The sequence below is a fragment of the Puma concolor genome, chromosome B2 (genome assembly GCF_028749965.1).
Source record: "Puma concolor isolate L17-30 chromosome B2, mPumCon1.1.hap2, whole genome shotgun sequence".
NCBI lineage: Eukaryota > Metazoa > Chordata > Mammalia > Carnivora > Felidae > Puma > Puma concolor.
The window spans coordinates 124755764-124783494 of NC_141671.1; the positions used below are offsets into that span (position 1 = coordinate 124755764).

The 27731-nt window shown below is 39.6% G+C and overlaps 1 protein-coding gene across 4 annotated transcripts in view; it reads left to right on the plus strand.

Annotated features, from left to right (window-relative positions):
* The window catches only part of PDE7B (phosphodiesterase 7B), a 591837-nt gene that overhangs the window by 498192 nt on the left and 65914 nt on the right, over window positions 1-27731 (plus strand). For all 4 annotated transcript variants that reach the window (XM_086707937.1, XM_025925598.2, XM_086707938.1 and 1 more), the window contains one exon: window positions 10101-10184. In XM_086707937.1, the coding sequence (XP_086564063.1) occupies window positions 10101-10184 (84 nt within the window). The remainder of the gene's footprint in view (window positions 1-10100; window positions 10185-27731) is intronic.

A 27731-nucleotide genomic window follows, 5' to 3' on the forward strand; every position in this document is an offset into this window, starting at 1 on the left:
CTTTGGAGCCAGTCTTCACACTCACTGGTTTCAAATTTGCCTTCACACCCACTGGGCCATGTTATCATGGAAAAGTAATTTAATACCTCTCTGTCCTTCAGATATGCTATTGATAACAGTACTTCTCTAGGAGAGTTATTCAGAGAATTAGTGAAGTCATAAAAAGTACTTCAAACATTTCCTAGCACATACTAAATGTTCAATACATGCTAATTATTACTATAGAAATAAAAGTTACTGGCTTTAATAGCAAAATAATATCCCATAACATGGATATAATATAATCAAGTTAATCGTTTTCCTATATAGTCCATGTTTGTCACCTGTTTCCCTTCTGAAAAAAAAAAAGAACAAAAAATGAACAATATTTGAAGATTAAAAGAATCCTAAGTGCCATGTTGAATTAGAAGTGAATTAAGAACTTCCAAATACCTCCTAGCTCTGAGCAGACTTCAGCAGTGATTATGGTGGCCTGGTGGTCCTTCTGAGGTCAGCAGACTTGGTGTGGAAGTCTCTTAAGAGCAGGCTATCTCATGGGACTTTGAGTATTTCCTGCCCGTGATCAGCAACATCTTTTCTTGCAGTATTTTGGCAGGTTTGTCCTTGTTCCCGGCCAGATTCAGGAAGTTCAGAAGCACATGAAAACAAACAATACATTAAAACACTTCTCTCAAATTATTCAAAGTTCAAAAAAACAAGAAATTATTCAGCAATATTGGGACTTGGCCATTATTTTATCTTATTAATTATATTTATTCTCAATTGATGTACCCATTCTTTTCTTCCCAACAAATACTTTTCTTGGCAGTGATTTACATTAAACTTTTTTCCTGAAGTATATTTAAGCATAGGTAGTGATTAGCACGGTATCAATGTATTTTGCAAAACTATACAGGAATTTTCATAACTTGGACTATTTTGTCCTCTGTGCAATTTTCAAATTATACTTTGTTATTAATATCATTCTTAGTGACTATTATTGTTCTTAAGATCAGCATGATTTTTCCTAAAAATCTCTTCCCTTTATTTCAGTGATCATAGTTGGATGAATCACAAACCAACAATATAACATGCTGCTTTTCCAAATTTTACTTATCACTTAAGATCTGCCTAAATATCTGCTCCTTGATAAAAACCTTCCCAATTTCCCAACTCCACATGATGGAGTGGTTTCTATTTCTCACCATCATCACTCAACTAAATTCAATGGACTTTTTTCAATCATCATTTCACTTACTCTTTAAGCAAAATTTATCTGAAAACCATTCCCTCCCTCTTGAATAACTGTTCCATGACACAACAAGCTTCTGGATTTCCTCTTACCTCCATGGCTTCCCCTTCTCCCTTATAGACTCTGCCTCTAACAAGACACTAAATGTTATAGTTGCTCAAGGTTGGATGATAAGCCCCATTCACTTCTCACTTCACTTTCTGTGCAACTTCATACATGCCTATAGTTTAATTTGACTTATACATTTATATCTCCATCCCAGACATTCCCTCTGGGTGTCAGACTCATGTGTCTAGCTGCCTACTTGACATTTTTGCTTTGAAATCTCAGTAACTCATTCAATGTGACCAAAGTTGAGCACGTGAACTTCTCTCCCCAGATATGGTCCTTCTGGAATTCCCTTTTTCTATGATAAATACAGTCAGTCATCCAGTTATGCAAGCCTATAGGAATTATCCTCGATACTTCCCTCTCCCTCAGCCTTCATATACTATTCCTCACCATGTGTCAATTCTACCTACTAAATATCTCTAAAATCTATTCACCTCTCTACCAGTACTACCACTCTATTCCAAGATACCATCTTTTCTCACCTGGACTATTACAACGATCTGTTAACTTGCCATTCTTGTCCCTCCAATCCATTCTGCATATTGTACCCGAAGTTGTTTTTTTCAATATGTAAATCTGATAACATCATCTTTCCCTTAAACTCATCTATGGCTTCCTAATTCTCTTGGAATAAAGTCAGACTCCTCAGTCTATCCTACAAAGTCCTGACACTTACCCAACCTCATTTTATACCATACACCACCATATCCACTTCGATCTGTTTGCTGTGATGCACTTGCTCTTATTAGGTTACCTCAGATATGCCATCTTCCTGCCATAGGACCTTTGAAAATGCATTTCTGTCTGCCTGGATTGCTGCACTCAGGGTGATCATGTAATGTGTGATTCGATCAGAATACTTCTGAGTGTGAAAGGGGCACTATTACTAATTATACCTGGCAAAACAACAGGTGTAAATAAAGATTTTTCCAGGGAAAATCAGGACATATGTTCACCTAAAATGATTTTGTGTTCATTCAACAGATCTCAGATTAAATGTCACCTCCTCAGGGAAGCTCAAAACAACCTTCCTGGCAAGGTGAAGTCCATTATAAGTTTATTAATACAATATAGGTCTCTTTTATTCCACTATCCAAAGTTGCAACTTTACATTTATGCACATAATTGTTCTTTGATGTCCCTTCCAGTAGACTAAACTCCATGAGGCCAAGACTCTTCCCAAGGTTCTATACTATTGTATTGTCTGCCAAAAACACTGTATCATAAATATCATATATATTAAATATCATTTATTGAATGAAGAACATAAAATAATGCCTCTTTAAGAACTTCCTTTTTTCTGTGATTGGCACAACCATCCAGTTATGCAATGCAGAAATCTAGGAATTATCCTTGACACCTTCCTTTCCCTCAGCCCCAGTATTCAGTTCTTCCTCATGTCCCTTTTCTCTGTAGCCTCCTCTCTCTCCTCTTTATCCCCTTCCTCTCTCTCTCCTCCCTATCTCTCCTGCTTTGTGTGTATATGTGTGTGTGTGTGTGTGTGTGTGTGTATATATTTATATATTTTTTTCAATTATACTTAATTTTTCAAATTATACTTAATTTAAATATACTTATCATGATATGCACTGAGTAATGTAGGCAATTGTTGAATCACTATATTTGACACCTGAAACTAATATAAAATTACATGTTAACTAAACTGAAATTAAATTTTTTTAATTTAAAAATTATATTTAATTTAAATATTTTAAATTAAATATATTATTAAATATTTATCTTTAAATAATTATCTTTCAATTTTACCAACTGAAACATTTTATAAGATTGCTAGGAAACCACTTGAGGCCCAGAAATTTTCAAGTTACTTATCCACATAAAATCATAAAGCCTCACAATGTTTCTGAGAGAGGGATCCAAACACAAATATCCCAATGCTACTAACGGTTAGACTTCTTCTAGCATATACCATATTTGCTTATTTCTGTGACTCTCTTCTAGATGATTATCTGAGTGCCAAGATGGCATCCTATGGACCTTTGTATTTCCCTTTTCCTCCCCTACATTCTAACACTTTGTATAATGTTGTGAATGAGCATTTGTTGAAATGAACTGAATTGATCTGGGGTCTGCTCAGAGCCAACCTAGAGTTGGTCCCTTTACTTACTCACTTACTCAAAAGTTCTACTGACCTGCAAGATGCCTACATCTGCAGTGGGATCCATACTCCCTCTGGTCTAACCTGCACCACTGGGGCCTCATGGGTTCCCATGACATGGGCCACAGCATTCTTGTCATGGTGGGATTGCAATGCTCCCATGAAAAAGTACCAGGATAAACATTTGTCTTTCCCCAGGACATAGCTTTGGTACTCTCCTTTTTAACCCTAAACTACCCAGCACAGAGAAGAGAAAGACCTCGGGAAATCAAAGGAAACCATAATAATGTCATGAGTGATTGCACTGGTCGCTGCTGTGGAGAATGGGGATGGTGGCCCTGTGCAGCAGTGGTTAGAGAGCAAGTGTTCCCGACGCCACTTGGCTTCTAATCCCAATTCAGTCACTTGTAAGCTCTTTGCGTTCCTCAGTACAAGGGGGATGAAACACACATCTCCCTCAGGCAGACTGTCATAAGGACTAAACCATCTTATACATGTAGAGTCCTTAAAACAGTTCCTGACTTAGAAATCCTCCTAAATGATAATGACTATCATAGGAGAGGGGAGGTGAGGGGGCAGAAATCTCAGAAGAACAGTAACAAAGAATAATAGTTACTATTTTTTGAGTGCCTACAATGTGCCAGGCATTATGAAGGGGTGGGGTGTGAGCAGGAGCAGAGATACCTACATTTATAACTATATAACACTTATTTAAAAACAATAAACTTTGCTTTGATGAGATTCTGGAAATGAAAAGCATTATCCCAGAAATAAGTGAATAATATTCAAGTTTACATCAGTGTTTTCATTACTTAAGGCAGACCCAGATCACATATTCCCTAAAATGACTCTGCAGATTATTCCCCTTATTCTTAATCTTTATAAGAGGACATGTTCTTTGTGTTCTTTTAAGTTCTTCTACAGCTTCTTGGAAGTCTCTTTAGGCATTTCTGCTGCTTCTTGTTCAATATCTTTTTTTTTTTTTATTAGACTCCTGTGTTCCTGGTGATTGTAACTTTTTTTTTCCTCAACTTTTTTTTTCTTATTTTCCCTCTGTATAACCATTGAGCTGAAGAATGTCTAGTCTGAGTTGAAACCTACCTCACTTACTTTAGAAAATAAAGGTAGTGCTGTTTATACATTCACTTTTGTAACATTCAAGTCCCAAAATGCACCTCTGTCATAAAGTATTTAATAAGTCTAAGCAAAAGTTGCAAGGTAGTATATATAGTATTGTCTGGGGACTCTAACTTGGTGAAATTTCTCCTTTCTCTTGATTTTGATATAGAGACCAAGGTTTTTAAAATGAAAAAAAAAGAAAGAAATTTTTTTTTTTTCACATGCAAAGAAAACTTTATTTTGTTTCTTTTGCCAGAAGTGTGGTTTTGGCCAACTAACTCTGGTTTGTCTCTTTCCTACACACAAAGCCCTCTCAGCAACAGCCCAGAAATACACAATTAGTGCGACAGGTCAATAGACAAGAAGCCTCCTACTCAGCCAGATCAACACATAGCCCTTAGTAACTAGACAGGCCCAGGCTCACTCAAAAAAGTAAAGCAGAAGATTGAAGCCCCAAATGGGAAATTTGGTCTATCAGCCATCTTGGATCTCATGCAAGCTCATAGCACTCAGAACAATCATCTCTGCCTGAGTTATCTAAACTGGCTGCCTGTACTATCCCATAAATCTACGGAGTGATCAAATTGCACAACCTTCCTCCTCTTTGTTTGGCTAGATAAACATCTTAGAAGAAATAATTCACTTTGCTAATTGAGAGTAGTCATCTGAAATGTTAGAAGCCGCCAGCTGAGGCAGTGCACCCTGGCGAAAGCTCCTGTCTGAGATCTGGGGGTCTGGGTTCTGTCTGCCCTCATTTTGCAAGTTTACAGCACTGACGTGAATTAGTAGTGTCTAAAGGAGCTCAAAGCAATAACTTTCACGAGAGCTTCTTCTCCCCACCATATTTGGGCTGCTCCATGGTTGCATCTTTCTGACGCTATCACCAGCTCATCTTCCTTGTTCATAGCGACACCCCTGCTATGAATCTCTCTCCGTGTTTCCTGCAGCTGTCATCATCACCTTCTTCATTTGTCTCAGATGCCATAGGAGCATAGTAGCCACTGCCCTGTTCCTTTCCGACCCCATTTCCCCACCCTGAAGTGACCTTGACTCCACAACCGGGGCCAGAGTCTGGTTCTCGTCATGTGGCCCATGTTTCAGCCACTGTAAGTTGTCATTGCTGTCAGAGTCTCCGCCATATTTGCCAGTTACATAAGAGGCCACATAATGTCTGCTCCCTAGCGCAAGCTTTTATTAAACAGAGACAGCCCGAGAGGCCAAGTGGGCAATAGGTCCATCCCGGAACCACGTCCCCTGGGAGGGTGAGTGGCTGTCTCCGGGTCTTGGCTCCTGGAGCCACTCAGCTCAGCTCTCTGCCTGTGTTTGTAGCCTTAAATACCCGAGGACGACATGTTATGTTTTCGGCCTGAAGAGGCAAAAGAGAAGCAGCCCTTTCAAAATAAGAATTTCCCTGCTGTTTGTTTCATTTTGGAACACAATAAGGACAGGCTGAGGACACGACTCTGAGCTGTCAACACTTCCGACCCGGCTTCCACAGCACCTTTCGCTTGCCAGAAAAAAAAGTTGCTTAAGTGAAACAAGGGCCTAATGAATAGTCAAAATAATTGTTTAGCTTGGATATAAGGCCTTAGGTAAATAGATGATCGCCTGAGACCAGAGGCCAGAAAAAGCAGTTCAGCAGGACGCTACTTGTTCTGTTTTTCGGACATCAGCCCAGTGGCCTCTGCTCCTCCAGGGACGGTTGTTACTGAATTATTTCTCTCTTCCCACGAGCATATTGAAGCAATTTAGTATCAGAAGGGGCTAATAACAGCAGGGAGAATGAGAGAGAACTTTCTATATTGGAAATATATCCTTAAAACATGGATATTACCTTATTCTCAAATAAATTGAATGCTCAGGATGTGGACTGTTTGGTTTGTTTGTATTTACCTTTCCGTGTTGAAATTTTCTAAAATGCTTTGTTAGCCCACTTACAATTGTCCTCCCTCCTGCCTTACTCGTACTTTTAACATGATTTCATCCTTTTTAAGCACTATTATTTACTACCCCTAAAAACCATCATTAGGTTTATGAGTAATCCACTTCCAAAACTATAATTGTAGTTATAGACAGAAGAAGCATTGAAAAGGAAGCTTTCAGGTATGGGTTTTGTAGTTTGTTGTTGTTGCTGTTGATTTGTTTTGTTCTGTTTGTTTATTTAAGTGTCTTTGCTATCAACTTTCTTCACTGTTTCCTTTTCCCCAAAATGGCATTACATCATGAAAATTCTATTTAATTAAGAGCTTGATTAAATTAGTTGCTAGGTAATTTCAGTTCTACTGAATAATATTTTTAATAATTGCTTTCCATCTCTGACTTGAAAATAATAGATGCCTTGTTGATCCAGAACAGGATTTGGTTGTCTTACTCGTTCGGCTCATTTCCGCTGGACTGCTATTCAAATAAACAACATCTATCTGATTGAATCTTGAACTCATCAAGGGGGTGGATTCTCCTCGTACTCAAGTTTCAGGAGTCATGATGAATATATATTTGGTTTATTGGCAAATAGCAATCAAAGCATACATTGGGCCATAAAAAAGTGAATGCTTAGCTTGTTTCTATGATTTTTTATCCTGATGATATAGGATAAAGGCTAAGAACATGGGGTTTAAGAGCCAATTTCAAAATTGAATACAAACTCCACCCTTAATAATTCTGTGAGCTTGGACAAATTATCAAATTTCCACTGGTTTCAGTTTCCTCATCTGTAAAATGGTCTAATAATAACACCTACTTCGCTGGGTTGTTGGGTAGATGATATTCAATAATACATGTAAAATGCTTAGTACCGTGTAAGGTTTCAAGAAATTCTAACCCTCATGCTATTTTCATGCACCTTATAATTTCCTCACAACAACCCTGTGAGGGAGGCGAAGCTGCTGTAATTATGCCAATTAATTTAAATATTAGAAAACTGGACCTCAAAGTGTTTATTGAGTTGCCCACAGTCACCCAAGATGGTGAAATATTGATCCTGTCAGTAACCGGAATCTCTGAATTACTCACATATTGCCTTCCCTTTACCCAGCTTGCCTTGTGATGCTGTCTCCTCCATGTTTCCCTAAACCTAAAGCCCTGAATGATAATGGGCGTCCTCTGCCTTAGACTGTCAGATGGACAAAAGGAATAAATTTTGACAGAGGCTTTAAAACCTCTATTGATATTATACAGAAGTTTTCTGCGAAAATGGTACCCTCTGAACTACACAGTCAGGAGGGATGCTTTGCTAATCCTGAGAAAAAAAAGTACTAGTGGACAAGTGATTTCCAACTGGTGAGCCTGAAACCCCCTAGAGAAGCCCACAGGGATGACACAACGGGTCAACAAACCTAAAGCCTAGCCAGCTTCATAGACCGAATGAATACAGGCTTATCCATGCATAAGTTTTGAAGCATATGTCTATCTGATTATCATTTAGAAAATATAAATCATTTAGGCACTGCTGAATTTATTATATCATTTTGGCATGCTGTATTTTCCCAATGGCTGCTAAATTTCACCTATCATGTGAGGGTCTGTGATTTTTTTTTAAACCATTATGTACAGACTCCTTAAGATTAGAAACCAATGTTATTGAGGAGAGAGCTCTGCCTATGAAGTTTAATAACCTAGATTTAAGGACCAGCCCTGCTAGTTATAAGTTAAAGCACCATAAACTCAGCCAGTCAGTTAAAGTCCATAGATATCTACTGAGTGCCTCTAAAGGGCCCGCCCACACCCTGAGCTGGAGCTGGGTAGGTGAACAGCAGGCCTGAACTTTCTTCCTGAGCCTCCATTTTCTCACCTATAAAGTAAGTAGAATAATAGTGGCTCTCCTCACAAGGCTATTGTGAGCATCCAATGAGATAAACAAGAAAATAAATACACTGTGATGTTTGTGAAAGTGCTTTGTGAACTCTTTAGAGTGCTGTAAACATGGAGTGTTCAAGACAAGCTGCTGAAGACAAGAAAACCGTTCAACTCTCCCTAGTGGATTTCCTATAACTGCTGGCCATCTAACCCCATGAACTTGCCAAATGCTAACAGCATTCCTTTCTTTGATCTCAGATGATATTCATATTTATAAAAATGCTTTTCCATCTCTTTCTTCCTCCTCCCCTTCTATTCCATAAATTGTAACATTCCTTAATATCAATATGGCACTGTAATATCAGATTATACAAAGCATTAAATAAGGCACCAATATAAAATTCAAAGTACAGAATAACCCAGAGGCTCACAGCTTGCAGTTTGTAAGCCCAAACATACACAACGCCCATCTGTAAGGGATAGTTTAAACATTGCCAATGGCACTGGTTACAGCTGAAGGGGATCTCACTCAGACCCTGGTTAACTCCAGGGGGTAGGAATGGAGGAGAGATGACTGTCCCTTTTCTCTACTCATAGGCTAAGGCCTCACTGCCACCTCATGTCTGGGAAAAAGTGGTTTATGGGAGGGGACCCATTACTCGTGGAATTGAAACTTTCCCTGATTCAGTTCTTCCAGAAATATAGAAGATCTCATGTATTTTTCTCTCTCCTCTAATTCCATATTTTATGTGCTAATTTGTACATTTTGTCTTTATATTTATTCTTGTCAACAGAAGACATTCACTTAGAGTCTGCTAAGTGCCATACAATACACAAAGCACTATGGAAAAATGCAAAACACATAATTAATATGCATGATCCTTTGCAGGAGTTTAGAAAGAAGTAAACCCAGCATTTATTGCAAGGCAGCAAGTGTTATTTTAGATTCTTCAACCCATGACACTGTGAACCACTGAGGTTTAGAGAAATAAATTTCCCAAGATCATACAGGTAGCAAGTGTCTGAGCCGAGATTGTCCTAGGTCTATTTCGTCTTAAAGTACATGCTCTTTCCATTCTATTTCATTCCCTCCCTTGATCAGGAAGGCAGAAGACACAGCAAAAAGGAACATGAATGCAGACATTAAAGAAAACCTGCAAATGAATAAGTTCTACAAGCTCCACTGACTATTTCGTGTACAAGGGTGGCAAGTGTCTGAAGTACCTGGAGCTGGGCTGGCCTTCATGGAGCAAATTCTAAAGCAGATCAATGATAAAGCCTGGGCAACAGGGCAGTGGACACTAGTCAGAGAACAATTGTGCTGGAACCAAGAGAAATAACACTGGGCAGTTAAACATTCTAACAAGAATAAAAGTTTTAATCCCAGAGCATCATTTGTTCTCCCAGATTCAGATGCCCCCTCTTTGTGGCCCTCAGACTATGGAAATCTTGTGAATTACTAAAATTTTCGCAGATCCATCTTCCAGGCAAATCTAAAAGACAGCAGAGTGCTGCTTCAGTTATTAGAGTACTGCTAAGTTCATTACACTTAACATTCATTAAATATCCCCTCTCACATAGCTCTCTCTTAAGCAAGGTAAGTGGAAATCATTTTCCTCCTGACATTTGGTTCCAGTGACATAAGTGAGTAAGAGGATTTACAGAGGAAAAGTGAATACACTTGGCAATGTTTTCAAACATTTGTTTGGATTTTCTGTTTTTTAGGAGATGTACGACTAAGGGGTCAGACGGGGGTTCCTGCTGAACGCCGCGGCTCCTACCCATTCATTGACTTCCGCCTACTTAACAGTGAGTAATCAAGTGTACCTGGAAAGGAACAAACGTTTTCTTAAAAAAAAAAAAAAAAATCTCACTTCCCTCTGAACTTCAAAACCCTCAGAGGTCTGCCTTCCTTCCTCCATGTCTCCCCTCCCAAATGGAACTTAACCCTTTGTCTTTAGATTTCCTCCCTAGTGAAGTGATTCTGGCACTGCCCTACCTCCCAGAGCTTTAGTGAGAATCAAATGAGCTCATTTCAGCTTTCAGAATGTAAGTCTTAAAAACCTTGAAGACCTATACAGGGAAACTTATTCCTTTCATCATCCAGCACATTCTTTCCACCTTCATCCAGAACTAGACCAGATGAGATTCTATTTTATTGTTAAAACCCCACAGGGAAACCTACTCACATATGACCCTTAGTAACTATCCATTGTCTAATTCTCCCTTCTTTGTCTCAAGTCTCTGAGATCTGTTCTTGCATTCCTCATAAAGCTCTACACCATGGCTGAGCCCTTGTAGTGTGCACTTGCTGCTTCTTCCATTAGAACTACCTCGGAAAGTCATTTCTTTCTATCTTTCCCCTTCATATATTACTCCTTATTTGGAGTTTTGCTCAACCTCTGGTTCATAATTCTGTTAATTTCAAATTCCTCTGGAAACCCAAACCAGTGACCAGTCACCCTGCCTGATAGCATGCCTTCTATTGCAATCATCCTGCACTTTGGACTTGGGGGTGGGGGTGGTGGGGGGAGAAACTGGATAAATTTCACAGTTTGCTCCAAGGTTTTCAGTGTTTGGTTCTCATACCACTTCCCATCGATAAATTTCAAAGTTCTGGGTTGCACCCACAGAGTATTACTTTCCTTTGGCATAAACAAGTTCAGCAGAAAGGTAATTTGATTTACCTCGACCCCTAAAAATTACTAGGAGAAGTCAAAACTTGCTATCCTTGGATCCTCAAAAGGTCAGTAGTGAATAGAGATGCTTGTATTTCTCCTAGCTTATTAAACTTCCATAGCAATGTGAAATATCCGTTTTCTCAGCTCTTTCTGGGACACAGAGACTTGGAGTAACCTTTCCATACTAGAGATAACCTCCCCAACCCAGCCCCCACAAAAAATGCATTTTCGAAGACACAGTTGATTTGCTAACCCAATGTAATATTGGATACAGACTATGGGGAGCTCAAATGGTATCTCAGCTTTTCTTATGACCCTGATTAGGCTGGTCCACCTACTCATGGAAGTTACCCCTTTTGACAATATCTAGATTGTACTGACTTCCAGTTCCCAGGCATATGGCTCCACCAAGCAAGATGGGGATGAGCAGAGGGTCCAGTTAATTCACTGTTTCAAAGAGATCAGGACTCTCCAATGGCTTAACATACGAAGTGTGAGATGGAGAAAATAACCAAAAAAGTCTCTTTCAATATTAGGTGAGATGTTATGTCATGTTTTCGAATATAAGGCATGAACAAATTAGGAAAAATAGGAGATACTTCTCTTTATAATAATTCCAAGGTTCCAAATGATATAATCTGTTTCTAAATTATCCCAATGTTAATAAGCAACATCAGCTAAGAGCATTTATCTTTGCAAGTGGGATTAAGGAATAATTTCCCTATATACATCATAGGTCCTTGCAACACTTGGATTTGGGTTTTTTTTTTTATAATCTGTTTTACTTTCAGAACGTTAAAAAAAACTGAAAAAAAATGTATAAAAATTTTAAACAGAAAACCAATGCAGATAATATTTCACTACTATATTATCCACTATATAACAAATCACATACAAGCAGGTGCCATCCTGTCATCCCTCTTCTGAAGGTCCTCCAGAAACTTCCTAGTGGCTGGACTGACCCCCAGCCTCCTTCCCCTGGCCTGGGATGCTATCTTCCCTCCACCCCCATTTCACCCCGTATGTTGCTCAGGACCCTCCACACATTAAGTGATAGTGTTGGCCATCCATTCTGAAATTCCCTTTCTTCTCTGCTCAGCACTGCACTCTGGATAACTCCTTCACTCATGTCTCTTTAGCAATAAAACATGCTAAGGCGATATCAACTTACCTTCGTTGTATTTTGCTTTCTAGTGGACTCACTTTTTTTGTCCTAAATGTGTAGAACAGTTCCCTAAACAGACTACAAGATCCTGAATATCTGTCCAGCTAGATCAAAGGATCCCCTCAAAAAGACTGTATTAAATAATTATAAATGTCAGTCAGCCCCTATATTTTTCTCGACAGCTCAGATAGGACTGAAGCCCTCTGAGATTCTTCCTTATTTGTGGTACTGTCTATTCCATTGTCAAATGCCTGGCATACCCAGTTACCGAGTTGAAAATTGAATCAATAACATTACTGCAGTCATTCTCCACAATTTCCTACTTCAGTCGGCAATTAAAGTAACTTGTCACCTGGTAGAACCAGGTATGTTCTATCTGTGTTATGTACAGTCACGTAAGATTAATACACATGTCATACCTCCTACTACTTTATATAGAGCCTGTTTAGTTCTCTTTAATGTCATTCATGTTCCTGTTGGGGTTTGCCTGCCTGAGTTGTTAGTGTGTGCTTTCTGCCTAGAGGGAAACATTTTAAATATACTTCTATAAAAATTTAAAAATAAACCCCAAAGATACATTTTGGGACCTTTTGCTAAAACTCTTATTTTTACCAACTGATTCCAATTCTACACAGTAAGTACAAGACTAGTTTAAAGTGATTTTTTTTTTTATCATTTACCTTAATTTTGAGTCATTTTTTTTCCAAGTACAGGCAGAGACCAAAGATTATTTTCTTCAGGTGCTTGCAGTTTTGCTCTCTCTCCCAAGGTAGAACCTACTCTTGGACTTGCTTAAAAAGACAATTTATAGGAAAAACCAAAGCACCGTACCCTCTATACCCTGTGTCTCATCCCTACAGCCTTTCTTCTAAAATGCTTAGTGAAACCCACATGGCTGCCACCCCCTGTCCAGAGTGTCCCTGGGGGGTTACCTTCTACCACTGTCTTCAACATATGTCTTGAATGGCTGGAACATGTGTAACAAAAATATACATTACTAGTAAGGCCCATTGCACTTCTCCGCTGGCCCCATCAGGCACAGCCCCAACCTGCCATAGCAGAACAGAAAACATCAGAATTAATATCTAAAATAACTTTCCTGGGGGCACCCCGGTGGCTCAGTTGGTTAAGCATCCACTCTTGATTTCAGCTCAGGTCATGATCTCATAGGATTGAGCCCGGTTCATGGGATCAAGCCTGGTGTGGGGCTCTGGGCTAACAGCACAAAGCCTGCTTGGGACTCTCTCTCTCCCTCTCTCTGCCCCTCCCCAGCTCAAGCTCACTTTCTCTCTCTCTCTCTCTCTCTCTCTCTCTCAAAATAAATAAATAAACTTAAAAAAATAAAATAGCATAACATAAATAAAATAACTTTCCTTTTTTCAGGATAAAGTTTACAGATATTAAAACAGTTAACCAGAATGAGACTGGGCCAATGACAACCAATGCAGTAAACCTGTGCTCCCGTCCATGCCTATTTTGTGACAGATAGATATAGAGATAGAGATAGATAGATAGATAGATAGATAGATATGATGTTTATTTATTTTTGAGAGAGAGAGAGAGAGCACAAGTGGGAGAGGGGTAGAGAGAGAGGGAAGCAGTCTCCAGGCTCTCAGCTGTCAGCACAGAGACCGACACAGGGCTCCAACTTATGGACCTCAAGATCATGACCTGAGCCAAAGTTAGATGCTTAACCGACTGGGCCACCCATAAGCCCCCATGCCTGTTTTGTAAATAAGATTTTATTGGAACATAGCCATGCTCATTCATTTATATATCATTGACAGCTACTTTTATCCACAGAGACCATATGGCCCACAAAGCCAAAAATATTTACTATATGGCCCTTTACAGAAAAAATTTACTAACTCTTAAATTAGATTTTTAAACAAAATTGAAAGGGTTTATGACATCTCCATAGGTGCATTCAGCCTGGTCTGTTTTCCTTTGTTCATGTCATTTTTTTCTTTTCAATCCCCAGTGCCATCAGTTTACTTTCAAGGATGGATTCACATTGGCTTAATTTACATGCGACAGAAATATAAACAGAGAACTTTCTTGCTGGTTCAGCGTTTAAATTCCACAATTATAATTTCTATCTGCACAAACATTCTTCTGTAAGAGGTGCCCCTTTCCCATATTTTTTGAAGACATGGGACTACCACATCTATGAACTTGTCTACATTCTACATTCTACATATAAGATGACAATATACACCTAGTTTGCCTGGCATAGTCAAATTTGTACCTGTTTTCCAGGCATACTTATTAATAATGCCATTTCCCACTCCCTAAGTATTCTGGTTTAGACGACAAATTACAAAGTCAATGGATTTTATAGTTTTTCTACAAAAAAAAAAAAAAGTTACTTCAAGACAACACCTGTTAAATGTCACTTTCAATCCAGGAATAAAGATCAGAAAATCGTCCTCATAAGAGATACAGGCAGATCCATGCATGTCTTGATTGAGAATAGGTAAGATAAAGTTACCTGTTGACAGACAGTATTATTTACTATTTATATTTTATACAATTTAGAAAACAGGCATTTATATGAACTTTGAGAAGTTTCTCTGGATAAGTAGCAGAAAAACGTGGCTTCATTGCATAGGCCACAGGAGTCATAGACCTTTAAAGAAGATTATCTTTACACCTAAGCATGGGAGGTGGGGGTGGGCAGAAGAGAGTGAGAGGAAAGGGTGACGATTATTTTTATTCTACCTGAGATACTAAAACAGAGACCTGAAAGAGGGCCGGAAGAATGGGAAAGCCATGGCTTGATTATCCCAATGCCAATTTCCTATAGATTTATGTCATTTACTAACTCTGTGTGGAGGGAAACAAGAGAAGAGAAAATGGAGAGAGGAGTGTTCAGAGAAACGTGTGGCCTCAGAGGCGAATGTCGCAGAAGCAATCACAATTTTCTGCAGAACAGGTGGTTACAGCTCCCCTTGTACATCTCTGTCTCCTGGTTTAATATAATCAGTAGGCTGAGTAGATAATGACTAGGTGGAGATGTTCCCATGGCAACCATTTCAGAGCAACACAATGTGATTTCCACACTCCCTCAGCAAAGGAAGTGACATACAAAGCAAACATTCCCAGTGACTGTGGAGCTTGAAGGAATAAGGCAGCTTTAGCTGCAAGTTTCAGGGCAGCAAATTCAGCTGCCACAGAGAGCCTGGAGCCCCAGACGAGCCACAGGACTTTGCAGTAGTAGGTTAATTGGCTATTTGGCTTTTCCTGTTGGTTAATTTGCTAATCTTGATCTTTAAAGTTCTATTCCTCCAGAGCCGCCTCTCCAGGCGGGGCCATTATCGCTGCACAAGCATGAGGTAATTTTAGCAGAGCTACAAAAAGACTTTCCTTTACTCATTACTTTTGATCGAACTAATAAATACTATATATTTATGATATATAAATATATAATATACATAATATATACATATATAATTTTATATATATATATATATATATATATATATCTTTTTATGCAGAACAAGTGACCCAGAGACTCAAATACTTTTTTTTAAAAGCTGCCATCTAAAATGTTACACCATGCAAAAATATAAAGTACATTCACAGAAGAGCTGTCAACCAAAAGCCACCCAGCATGTTACAAACCATCTAGTGCTTAAGTGATGTCCCCATCTTAAAGAGGGACAATTTGCTTATAAACTCAGTTTTCTAAGAAAGAATTCCTAGTGGATGGTGATAGCCTTTTAGTAATCTTCTTAAAGGTGATTCTTAATGTTACCTATGAGAACCACATAAATGTAAAGAACCTAAATTAAAATGTTACAGGGTGAGGTGTTTAAGGGCACAAACTTGCAACTCGTCGATAAATAAGTCCTGGAAATCTCAAGTACAACACAGTGATTACAGGCAACTGTATTATCAACTTCAGAGTTGTTAAGACACTACATCCTAATTATTCTCACCATGAAAATTAAATGATAATTATATGACCTAATAGAGATGTTAGCTAACACAGTAGTAATCATATTGCAATATATAAATGTATCAAATCAAACACCTTGTACACCTAAGCTTACACAATGTTACATGCCAATTAAATTTCAATAAAAAAAAGAAAAAAAGAAAGAGAAAATGAAATACACAATACACTTTAAAAAATGTTATGGGGTGGGGCGCCTGGGTGGCTCAGTCGGTTGGGCGTCCGACTTCAGCCAGGTCAAGATCTCGCGGTCCGGGAGTTTGAGCCCCGTGTCAGGCTCTGGGCTGATGGCTCAGAGCCTGGAGCCTGTTTCCGATTCTGTGTCTCCCTCTCTCTGCCCCTCCCCCGTTCATGCTCTGTCTCTCTCTGTCCCAAAAATAAATAAACGTTGAAAAAAAAAATTAAAAAAAAAAATGTTATGGGGTGATTTAAAAGAAATCATATTGAGAAGATGATTTCCCAGTCTCCCCAAAATTCAGGCCCGCAGCCCCATGGCCCACAATAGAGAACAGAGATGCGAGCTGGGACTAGCTTAGACTTCTCCTGAGTGCCAGGTAACACTCCACAACTTCAAAGTTCAACATTTGTCTTCCTCTAGAAGAAAGACAAGACGTTGATTGTGGTTTCGGCTCCTTTCTGACTCACCTGGATCATGCTCCATGCTCCAAGCTCCCCAGCATTTCACATACAGAAGTACCAGACCAACAGGATAGTTAGCCACTGAAATGACTGCATTGCAGAAGACAGAATTGATGTTGCCCTCACTGTTTCACCCATTCCCTGTCACTATTCACCAGTGACCATCGATGGAGCACCTCCTAGGGTAGACCGTGAGCCAGGTCCTGGAGATATAAAGATAAAATGAGACAGAGCCCCTGTCTCTGAGAACTTTATAGAGACATAAGCCTGTACATTTTGATGTGATAGGATACATTTAATAACACATGCATGTATAATAAAAGCATACATAAAATGAGAAACATGTATGCGTATACAGGATTCAGAGGAAAGCAGGATTAACTTCGGGGAGGTTGGGGACGGGAGCAATTAACTCAGTCTTGGGAAATTATAGAAGGCGGTCTGAAGGAATGAAAACATGAACAGGACTAAAGCAACAATGAAGTGAGGAGGGCTGCACACTTTTAGAGCCATTCTGAAATGTGCTTCAAGACCTAAGGAACCAAGAAAGAGTCGTCCACAACTCTACTCAACTAGATATAAATTTTATTGGAAGATGAGGTATTCAAGTAGAAGCCGAAGAAGTCAGGAGAGATCACTCAATATATCTGACTCTCTGGGGAAAACCATAATGAAAAAGAAACAGTTTTCACCTTCTTTTTTTTTAATTTTATTTATTTATTTTGAGAGAGAGGGTGCATGAGCAGAGGAGGGGCAGAGAGAGAGGAAGAGAGAGAGAATCCCAAGCAGGCTCTGCACTGTCAGCACGGAGCCCAATGCAGGGCTCGAACTCACAAACCACGAGATCATGACCTGAGCCAAAACCAAGAGTTGGCCGCTGAAATGACTGAGCCACCCAGGCACCCCAACAGTTTTCACCTTCTAAAGCTAGGACTGAAAACAGCCATTGCCTTTTGTTAACCTGGCTGACACTGTTTAATCGATTCATTATTTTTTAGATGAGCGATAAAAAGTAGAAAATTGAATCAGGGAGCTCAGGGAGGCCAGTATTCCCTCTGGGTTGCCATTCATTCATTCAATAAATAGAATATCTACTGTCTGCCAAGCCAGCCATGAGGCCAAGGTGCGCTGAGCCACACCAGTAACCCCGGGGCTGGGATAGCTCTTGTCCCAGACAGCAATGAGACTAGAGTCTGCCAGAGACAGCAAATACTAATACCTCAACAATTCCTTTCCGGTCAACAAGGACTGGGGTAGCAGGGGGCACCTACCACATCCTATACCTTGGCTGGGGATTCTGACTGCTCAAAAGGAAACTTTTAGAGATTCCTTTACCCTTGAAGACCTAACAATCTCATTACACAGGCAAGACAAACACACATTAAACCAAGGACCTTGCAAGAGCATAAATGGTCTAGTTCTAAAATAACTGACAAAAACAATAAATCAGAGACCAAAGAAGGCAGAGATTACTGAAGTGCTCTGAGCAGGAAAAGAAGGCTTTATGGTCTTGTGCTGAATTCTGAAAGATAAGATAGAGCGTTGTCTTGTGAAGGAATTGCCTAAAAGTGAGACTGAGCTGACATATGGGAGACATTAAGTCATTAAGTAGGAGAAGGTCCAGAAAGTAGTAAAGTATGTTGACTAGAGAGAAAACGAAAGGCTTGGAATGCCAAGATAAAGAACTTGAACTTGACTCATTAAACAAAGAGGGTCACTAGAGAATTTTGAGAAAAACATAGATGCCATAAAATAGTGCTTAAGAAAATTAACTAACACTCATATGTAGGAGGGGCAGACTCACTAAATCAAGAGAAACGTGATCAGGCAGCAGACTACAATGGAAGTAGAAAGAAGGTATAAATCCAGAGATGATGTGGAGAAAAGGAGATAAAACTTGATGATACTGAATGCTGGGAGATCCTGGGGTTGTTCTGGCCATCTGAAGAATTGGAGATGAGATCAACAGTGAAGAAAGTTGGAGGGTGAGTTAGGGAAAGATAGCGAGCTCAGGGACAGGTTTTTTGCAGAAGTCAAGTCCAAGAGAGAGCTGTTAATAAGGGAGCACAGTACAGGTCAGAAAGGCCTGTTTTGGAAATTCCATTGTATTCCTTGGGTATTACAATCGTCCATGAGTCATATGGCCAGAACAGGTATCTTTGTTCAAGGGTCAACAACAGCTACTTTGTTCAAGGGTTCCTATGATTCTAGTTTATAATAAGCTTGATTTAGCAAAGCATAAGATTATCGATAATAAAACCCACAAGGACGTCTCACCAGCAATTTATTTTCCTCTGTGAGAAACTATGTAAACATGATTCAGACACCATCCTACCCCACATCATGGATTCTGTTATGGTACAAACGTGTTTGCTTATGTCAGAGCCCAGCAGGTTTGTTAACTCCCTGGAATGTAGCACAGAGAAATGGCCATTTTCTACTGCAGCACTTCCTTGAGTAAAACCCTGATCCACTCAGAGTATTTCTGGTATAGTGGGTTCTTTGGACTTCTGGAGACAGTAAAATAGGGAAGCAGGAGTAAATTAAGTTTCTTTTGACTGAAGTTATCCTATGAGTCACTGAGCCAGAATGAGTTGTTTGTTAAATAAAATTAAATTCAGCCTCCTACCCAGAAGGAAGCACAGCCTACCTCTTGTGACTTCATTAATAAATAAAAGGAGGGGTTATGCCCTCTCATTTCTATCGTACCTTTAAAGTTTGAGAAGATTTAAATGACTTGCCATAGTCCATATTTAACTCTACATATGAAAAAATAGAGTGTTCCATCCTTAGAATCTTTTTGTGTTTCCAACTTGAGATCACTGGGTTAATACAAGATCAAGAAGATCATTTTCTCTCTAACTAGCAAACCAAATTGCCTTGGGGCACCTGGGTGGTTTATCACTCATAAGTAACCTAAGAGAGGGCAGTAGAACCAGTGCCAAAGGAAAGTGGCAGCATTTACCAAGGAAAGTCCCCAAGGAAGATGATGGAGGCCACTGCACCCAACCACAGCCACCACAAGAGCTTTAAGATAGGAAGTGCTTAATCCCAGATACAGGACCCATGAGACCAGGTGGAGAGCCTTCTTAGGCAAGGCCCCCAAGGCTATAGGTCTCCAAAGGCCTGGAAGCCCAGCAGGGCAGCTGCAAACACCAGAAACAGCAGAGGTCCTTCTCACCCAACCTGGTCCACCATGATGGCCCCACCCAGAGCCCCATGCACACTGCATTCCCCCTGCTAAGTGCACACCCTGACCCCAGTTAATGGAGGAAGTTGGCAGAAAGACAAAGAGCTTTGAAGTCAGACCTGGATTTGAATCCTACTTCTTTTGTGAGTGTGGGAAAAATGCACACACTGCTTACAGTTCACATTTGTGGAAGGAGATTGTAACACCAGCCTCACTAGAGAGGTAAATGAGATCAGTGTGTCCAGCAGTCCATCTTGCTTGTAATAAGTCCTCAGTAGATGTAGTTGAACTTTGGATGTACCTTCCTCCTCTACTGAGTGCACCCCTCCCCAGCCACCTCTTCTCCTAAGAAGTATTTATTCACCCCTCTCCCACCATTATGACCTTTGTGAAACCTGCTTCAACCTTCCCAGAAGACTAATTACTCAGTCTCTCCTCTGTGCTCCCACCGCATCTCCAAGAAAGCATCCATCACACTGTAACTGAAAACTCATTGAACTTGAGTCTCTGGAGAGTATATTACAAAACTTCCTGAGGCTACTTGATGTAGCAAGCCTGGCCCTGGACCTTTCTGTGGGTATTAGGGAACCACTGACATAGGTCAATTATGCCATACACATATTATATCAAACAATAATAATAATAACAATAATAGCTAATATGTGTGGAGCTCTTAGGTTCCAGATACTGCTTTGCACATGGTGATGCATTTAATCCCACAAGATCCCTATGAAGTAGGGACTACTATTTAAGATGAGGAAAATGAGGCCCAAAGAAAAGAAATAACTCACCTAAAAAATAATTTGCAAGCCGGGGCACCTGGGTGGCTCAGTTGGTTAAGTGACTGACTTCGGCTTCAGGTCATGATCTCACAGTTTGTGAGTTTGAGCCCCGCTTCGGGCTCTGTGCTAACAGCCCAGAGCCTAGAGCCTGCCTTGGACTCTGTGTCTCCCTCTCTCTCTGCTCTTCCTCCACTCATGCTCTCTCTCGCTCTCTCTCAAAAATGAATAAACATTTTAAAAACTTTTTAAATAAAAAAAATAAAGAACTTGTAAGCCAAAATTCACACCCCAAAAAATCCAATACCAGAAGAGCACAAGCTCTTAACCATGTGGACTATAATTCATCTTTATATATGAATTTTAATGTTTAAAGGCAATACATGTATGCAAGATATTCCTTTTATGTGTCACATATATAATTACTCATATTAAATGTTTTCCTTATATTATAATAGTTATTTTCTTTTTATAGTACATTGAGACTCTCCTTTTTGCTTCAATATCACTGAACAAATGCTTCAATATCATTGAACAAATATTTCTATAACCTAATGAGAAAATATATAATCATACATGTAACTAATTTCAACTATGTATTCCAACTGCTCTGGTAGAAGGTGCCAAGTGACAAATTACTCATTTTATCACCCGATCTTGTATTCTTTGGTAAGAAAGAGAAGGGTGTGGTGATGACAATGGAGGACACTTGTCAGCTGTCCCCAAAGAAGAAGGAAATGGAATCGCTATTGTGACAAAGTCAGATTTGAGGCTGCCACCGGTTACTTTAATTTCTCTCAAGGGGGAGTTGGTTATTTCCTGTCACGCAAACTGTGCATCATCAAAAGAAAGTTTCTCAAAACATCTATAATACATTAAGTAAAAAGAAGCAGGGTACTGTAGATCTTAAACAAAGATCTCAGCTACATTTTTTTTAAAGCACCAAAATTTTAACAAGTATTGTTTCTAGATGAATATTATTTTCTTCTTCCTGTCTTCCTGTTTTTCTATCTTTTTTTTACCATGAGCAAGTATTCCTCTTATCATCAGAATGAATGGGATTTTATGAAAAAGAAAAAGCAATGTCAATCTGAAATAGAATTTTTTTTCTAAATAAAGTAATATTAAGATGCAGAAAATGAAGGGGCGCCTGGGTGGCTCAGTAGGTTAAGTGACGGACTCTTTGTTGCGGCTTAGGTCATGATCTCACGGCTCCTAAGATTGAGCCCGCATTGGGCTCTGTGCTAACAGAACAGAGCCTGCTTGGGATTCTCTGTCTCCCTCTCTCTCTGCCCCTTGCACTCTCTCTTTCTCTCTCAAAATAAATAAATAGACAAAAAAACTTGCAGATGATGAAGCCACAGCCATAGTCCAGAAAACATTATATTACTTCCACCTTAGAAAAATAACTGAAAATTATGAAGTTAGGTATTTATCAAAGCTATGTATGGTACTTCACAATAATGGCTTGTCGTTAAAACTGAAATTTATTCCACAGAGCATGAAATCAAAGTTCTAATTCACGTTTAAACAGCACTTTACATTTGACAAAACTTTCAAATGAAGTCACCCAAGAATTTTTTTAGCCCAGTTTCTCAGTTTTACAAGCAAAAACAAAAAACAAAACTGAAAACAAAACAAAAAAGAAAACAGCGACGCTGCAAGGTAATGACAGAGTTAAGATCTGGGATTCAGGTCTTTTAACATTCTGTTTTTCCATTCAACCACAGACCTTCCTTATTTAAATTTACCTTAAATATATTTTTTTAAAAAATTTACCACTTGCAATGAAAGAAAAGACAAACCAAGGGTTTCCCCTGAAAGTGGTGTGGGAGCTAGCTCCAGAACAGTTGCCTGGAGTTAGACTCTGGTAGCAGGGGCTTCCAGACCTCTCGGTCCTCCAGCTTCCTGGGCTGGGAGAGAAGGATTGAAGAATACGTACCTCACAGGGCTATCATGAGAAGTACTGAGTAAGTGTGCCTGAAGTGCTAGCACAGTGCCCATCACAGTATAAATTCTCAATAAATGTGGACTGTTGTTAGTTCTGGTATTGGTATTTCCATTTCTCTATGACCATATGTAGAAGTACTTGGAAGAGTATGACATACGTAACAGTGCAATGCACTTGACTTATGTTGAGGAAGAGCATGATTTATTCCCCTTTTCAGTTTCCCATTCTTTCACTTACTTATTCTTTCAACACATCTTTATTGAGCCCCCTCTACATTACCAGACACATCTCTTTCCAAAGTACGATTGTAAATAAAGTGGTAGAGAGAAAACAGTAGCTAGAAATCTGGAGTAGGGAAGGCTTTTGTGGTTTATTTTTTTGCAAGACGTGCTGAAATTATGGTGACAAATATCTAGTTGAGAAAGAGAAATGGGCTATATAGGACAGAAAAGTCATCACTAAAAGTAAAGTGTCCTGAAAAGGTGGGAGGGGGACTGGCCTTAGAAAAGGAAGCAGCTCTTGTAATAGAACAGGCAGAAAGAAGAAAAGAATGGCTGCAGAGTAGGAAGTTTTGTAGGTTTTGTATCAGAGAAGGAAGGAATTTCCTGCCTAATGATTCTAGTTTCTCTGTGAATTAAGACACAAGATGGGGAGTCAAAGAGACAGGGCAATGGACAACCCTCTGATGGTCATGTAACTGTCACCCAGAGTGCTAGTTCTGTGCTCCACCTGGCCACCAGTACTCATCATCAGAAGTACCACAGCTGTGGTACCACCAAAAGAGAAATTTCCCGCAACAACATGGTGGCCTAGCCCCCACCTTGGTTGGCTAAGCATATGCCATTGCTTTCTCTTTTTCTCACATTGTGGGCCATTGTAGAAAAGCCCATCGCGGGGCGCCTGGGTGGCGCAGTCGGTTAAGCGTCCGACTTCAGCCAGGTCACGATCTCGCGGTCCGTGAGTTCGAGCCCCGCGTCAGGCTCTGGGCTGATGGCTCAGAGCCTGGAGCCTGTTTCCGATTCTGTGTCTCCCTCTCTCTCTGCCCCTCCCCCGTTCATGCTCTGTCTCTCTCTGTCCCAAAAATAAATAAACGTTGAAAAAAAAAATTAAAAAAAAGAAAAGCCCATCGCGATTCCTGCTCTACTCCACACCCTCACGTCCCCCTGAGATACAAAACTGCAAAACAAAGAGATAACCTCACGTTGGAGACTCTTCTCTCCTGTGCTTATTTGTGCCGCGTGGGTAATATAATCTGTAAGGAATGTTTATCCACGAACACAAGTTTTACCTCTGTCTTTCAGTGGCTCTGTCCTGCACACCCACCCCACTACCATCCAGAGGAAGCAATTCATTGCATGAAGACAGTTGTGGTTGTAGCTGTGGCTTTTCTAGACAGAGGCTGGGCAATGTTCCCTTCTTGCCCTTCGTTCCCCATTGGCTCAGGTTCCCACGGCAATGGACAGACTTTTAGCACCTTTTTTCCCAAGTTGCCAAGAAATTAGTCAAGTAGGACGTACTTACCTTAGCATAATTATAAGCCCCATACCCCCCTTCCCTCGTTCATTCACTATTTTTTGACAATCCTTGCCATGTGAGGAAGGAAAATCTCCCACCTCTTTTCTTATTCTTTTCTCATTCTTTCATTTTTGTGCCTTACCACATTAGCTCTATTTTCTGTTTTGGAGACAATTCTGGTAAAGACCAGAAAGCTAAAAATCTGTCCCAAAAATCTCCTTGGAAGACCTGGAACAAATCTCTTCTTCTGTAAAGAAGAAAATATAAATTAGATCAAACAATTCTATTTATTGAGCAACTACCGTGTGCCAGGCTATGAGTATAAGAGATACAGGATGAAAAAAATATATATCTTGAGAAATACTTGTACACAACTCAGATAAACACCAGATCAATTGACAGGTACCAAGGAAATTCCAATGAAAAGATGACTGGAGATTCTAGGGAAAGACCTCATGAAGAGATTGACGTTGACACTTGGACAATGATTGGATTTTTGTAAGTGGAGTTTTTTTTAAGTGCATTCAAAATAAAGATCAGGGGTGGGACAATGCTGAGTTTATTCAAAGGGTGAGTACCCTTAGGTCCTAGAGTGAACTCTTAGTGGTGAAGGGAGGGAGTAGCAGGGTTGGAGGGAAAACAATAAGAATTGATGTTAAAACTGGTCTGAGGGACACCTGCATGGCTCAGTTGGTTAAGCATCGGACTTCAGCTCAGGTCATGATCTCACGATTCATGAGTTTGAGCCCCACATCAAGCTGCCAGTGCAGACCTGCTTTGGATCCCCTGTTCCCCTCTCTCTCTGCTCCTCCCTGACTCATTCTCTCTCTCTCTCTCTCTCTCTCTCTCTCTCTCTCTCTCATAAATAAACATTAAAAACAATTTTTAAACTAGTCTGAAACTTTTACTGCATGATAAGGATTGGTTAGAACAAGAACAGAGACCATCTCAAATAGCAATTTGTCATTTACTCTGTAAAAAATAAAGTGGAGAATCACTGAAGGCTTTTGAGTAAAGAAAAACACGTTTTCTCTCCTTTGTATCTTGCCTAGCAAGTGGTTGCTTCTTGCTAATATTAAAACAAAAACATGACCAGTTATTCCTGGGTATACAGTGAAAATGCACTCTTGGGACACCTGGGTGGCTCAGTCAGTTAAGTGTCTGACTTCAGCTCAGGTTACTATCTCACGGTTCATGGTTTCGAGCCCCATATCAGGCTCTCTGCTGTCAGCATGGAGCCGTCTTCAGATCCTCTGTCTCTTTCTCTGCCCCTCCTCCCCCCTCATTCTCTCTCAAAAATAAATATTAAAAAAAGGGGGGGGCGCCTGGGTGGCTCAGTCTGTTGGGCGCCTGACTTCGGCTCAGGTCATGATCTCACAGCTCGTGAGTTCGAGCCCTGCATTGGGCTCTGTGCTGACAGCTCAGAGCCTGGAGCCTACCTCAGATTCTGTGTCCCCCTCTCTCTCTCCACCCCTCCCTTGCTTGTTCTTTCTCTCTCTCTCAAAAATAAACATTAAAAAAATATTTTTAAAAAAGAAAGAAAAAGAAATGAATTCTCTATCACATCAACACCTTTAACCCAACCTCCTATACCTTAGATCAAAACTTCTTTTCAACATGCTTCACAAAAACAACATGTACTGGTCCCAGGGCTTAACTCTGTGTCAAATTTGTTAAATGGAAAGTCCCGGATCTCAAGCCACTCTCAGTACAAAATCTGTAATTGTAACTGTAAAATTAGCTAATGTTTATTGAAAGTGTTCTATGTGCCATGCCGTATATATAAAACCTTGTTTATGGTCTATACACTAAGGCTGCTGGGACACCCTTTTGCATTTGTCTACTCGCCGAGTATTTACGGAGAACCTACTGTGTGCCAGATACCGTTCTAATGGCTTAGCTCCCACAGTGGAAAAGAAACAAAGTTCCTTCTTTCAAAGGACCTCTTTTCGTTAAGTGTTTCCTCTATCACACTCATCCCTCTTGATTATAGCAATAATTATTCTTTAAGGGGTAATATTAGGTTCCCAAAGTGTCAACAGTACTCTTGATGCCAAAGTGTCTCAATACCTATGTAAAAAGTCACAGGCAAATAAATTATAACACCTCAGAGGGACATCTCTTAAAAGATGAGAGTTGATTCATATATCGAAAGGTGAGCATTTTCTAGTCAATCAGATGTTCTCTTAGTTCAGAATTGCCAAATATGGGTAGCCTGTTTTGAAAGAATCATAATATAACCAAAAACTCCTAACACGAAAGCTATCTGAGGGCACAACTTAGTTTTTCTTCAGTGACTCATGACTTCTCAGAATCTTACAATTCTTCAGAGTCAATTATTTTAAGTGGCAGTTATTAACTGGAACTTCAAAGCAATCTTTGTGAAGAGTTTAACTTTCTTATTTTTAAAATTCGCATTAGCTGAACCTGTAAATGCCAGTCGTGCCTCCAGAGATTTTGAAAATAATATAAAGCACTGGGGTTTTATTTCACCTGTTTGGAAATGACTAACAGGGTAATACAATGGATGAATTTCATCAAACATTAATAGCGGGATAAGTAAGAAACACCCACTATATGGAAATTAATAATAAGACATGTCACCATAGTCTCATGACAGGAATGTTCTCTTGGAGTATTTTGAGCGGTGTAATGGCTCTCACCACCGGTATCTTTTAAGTGTCTTAAACAGAGAAGATTTAAGAGAAGGAAACACTTATGCTCCTTTAAATGATAGGAAGCACTGGTAACCATTAACCGATGATATTAATGGCATAAAGAATAGAAACGGGCGACTTGAGGTGACTTAGGGACAATTTAAATTACGTATGAAGAATGAAAACTTGGGCTGAAGTATTAAGAAATTCTAAATTCCATTCCTTAAATTGTGGAGTGGAATTTAAATGAGGCTGAAAAATATGTGCAAAGTATCAACAAAATAGTATACTGTTAGAAAAGCTATACAAACAAAAAAAAAACATTAAAATAACTTTGGTAGAAAAAAATTAAAAGCCAAATGACAGTATCATGTGTGCACATCCTCTGATGCCAAGCTCAGACTGTCTGACTGATTTGGAGTTTACCACTATCATTTGGATGTTGTATCACTATCTATTATCTTGTTGGAACTAATGGAAATTAAATTTACTTTTATTTTTTTATAATTTTTTAAGTTTATTTATTTATTTAGAGAGAGAGAGACAGAGAGACCACATGCACGCAGGAGGGACAGAGAGAGAGAGGGGGAGAGAGAGAATCCCAAGCGGACTCTGTCAGCGAGGAGGAAGAACTTGATTCAGGGCTCGAACTCACGAACCGTAAGATCATGACCTGAGCATAAATCAAGAGTCGGTCACTTAACTGACTGAGACACCCAAGTCCCCCAATTCTCATTTTATATTAGTGAAATATAAGCTCACAAAAAAAGAAACTCTATTTTGTTCACTGCTAATTCTAATGCTTAGAACAATGCTTTGCA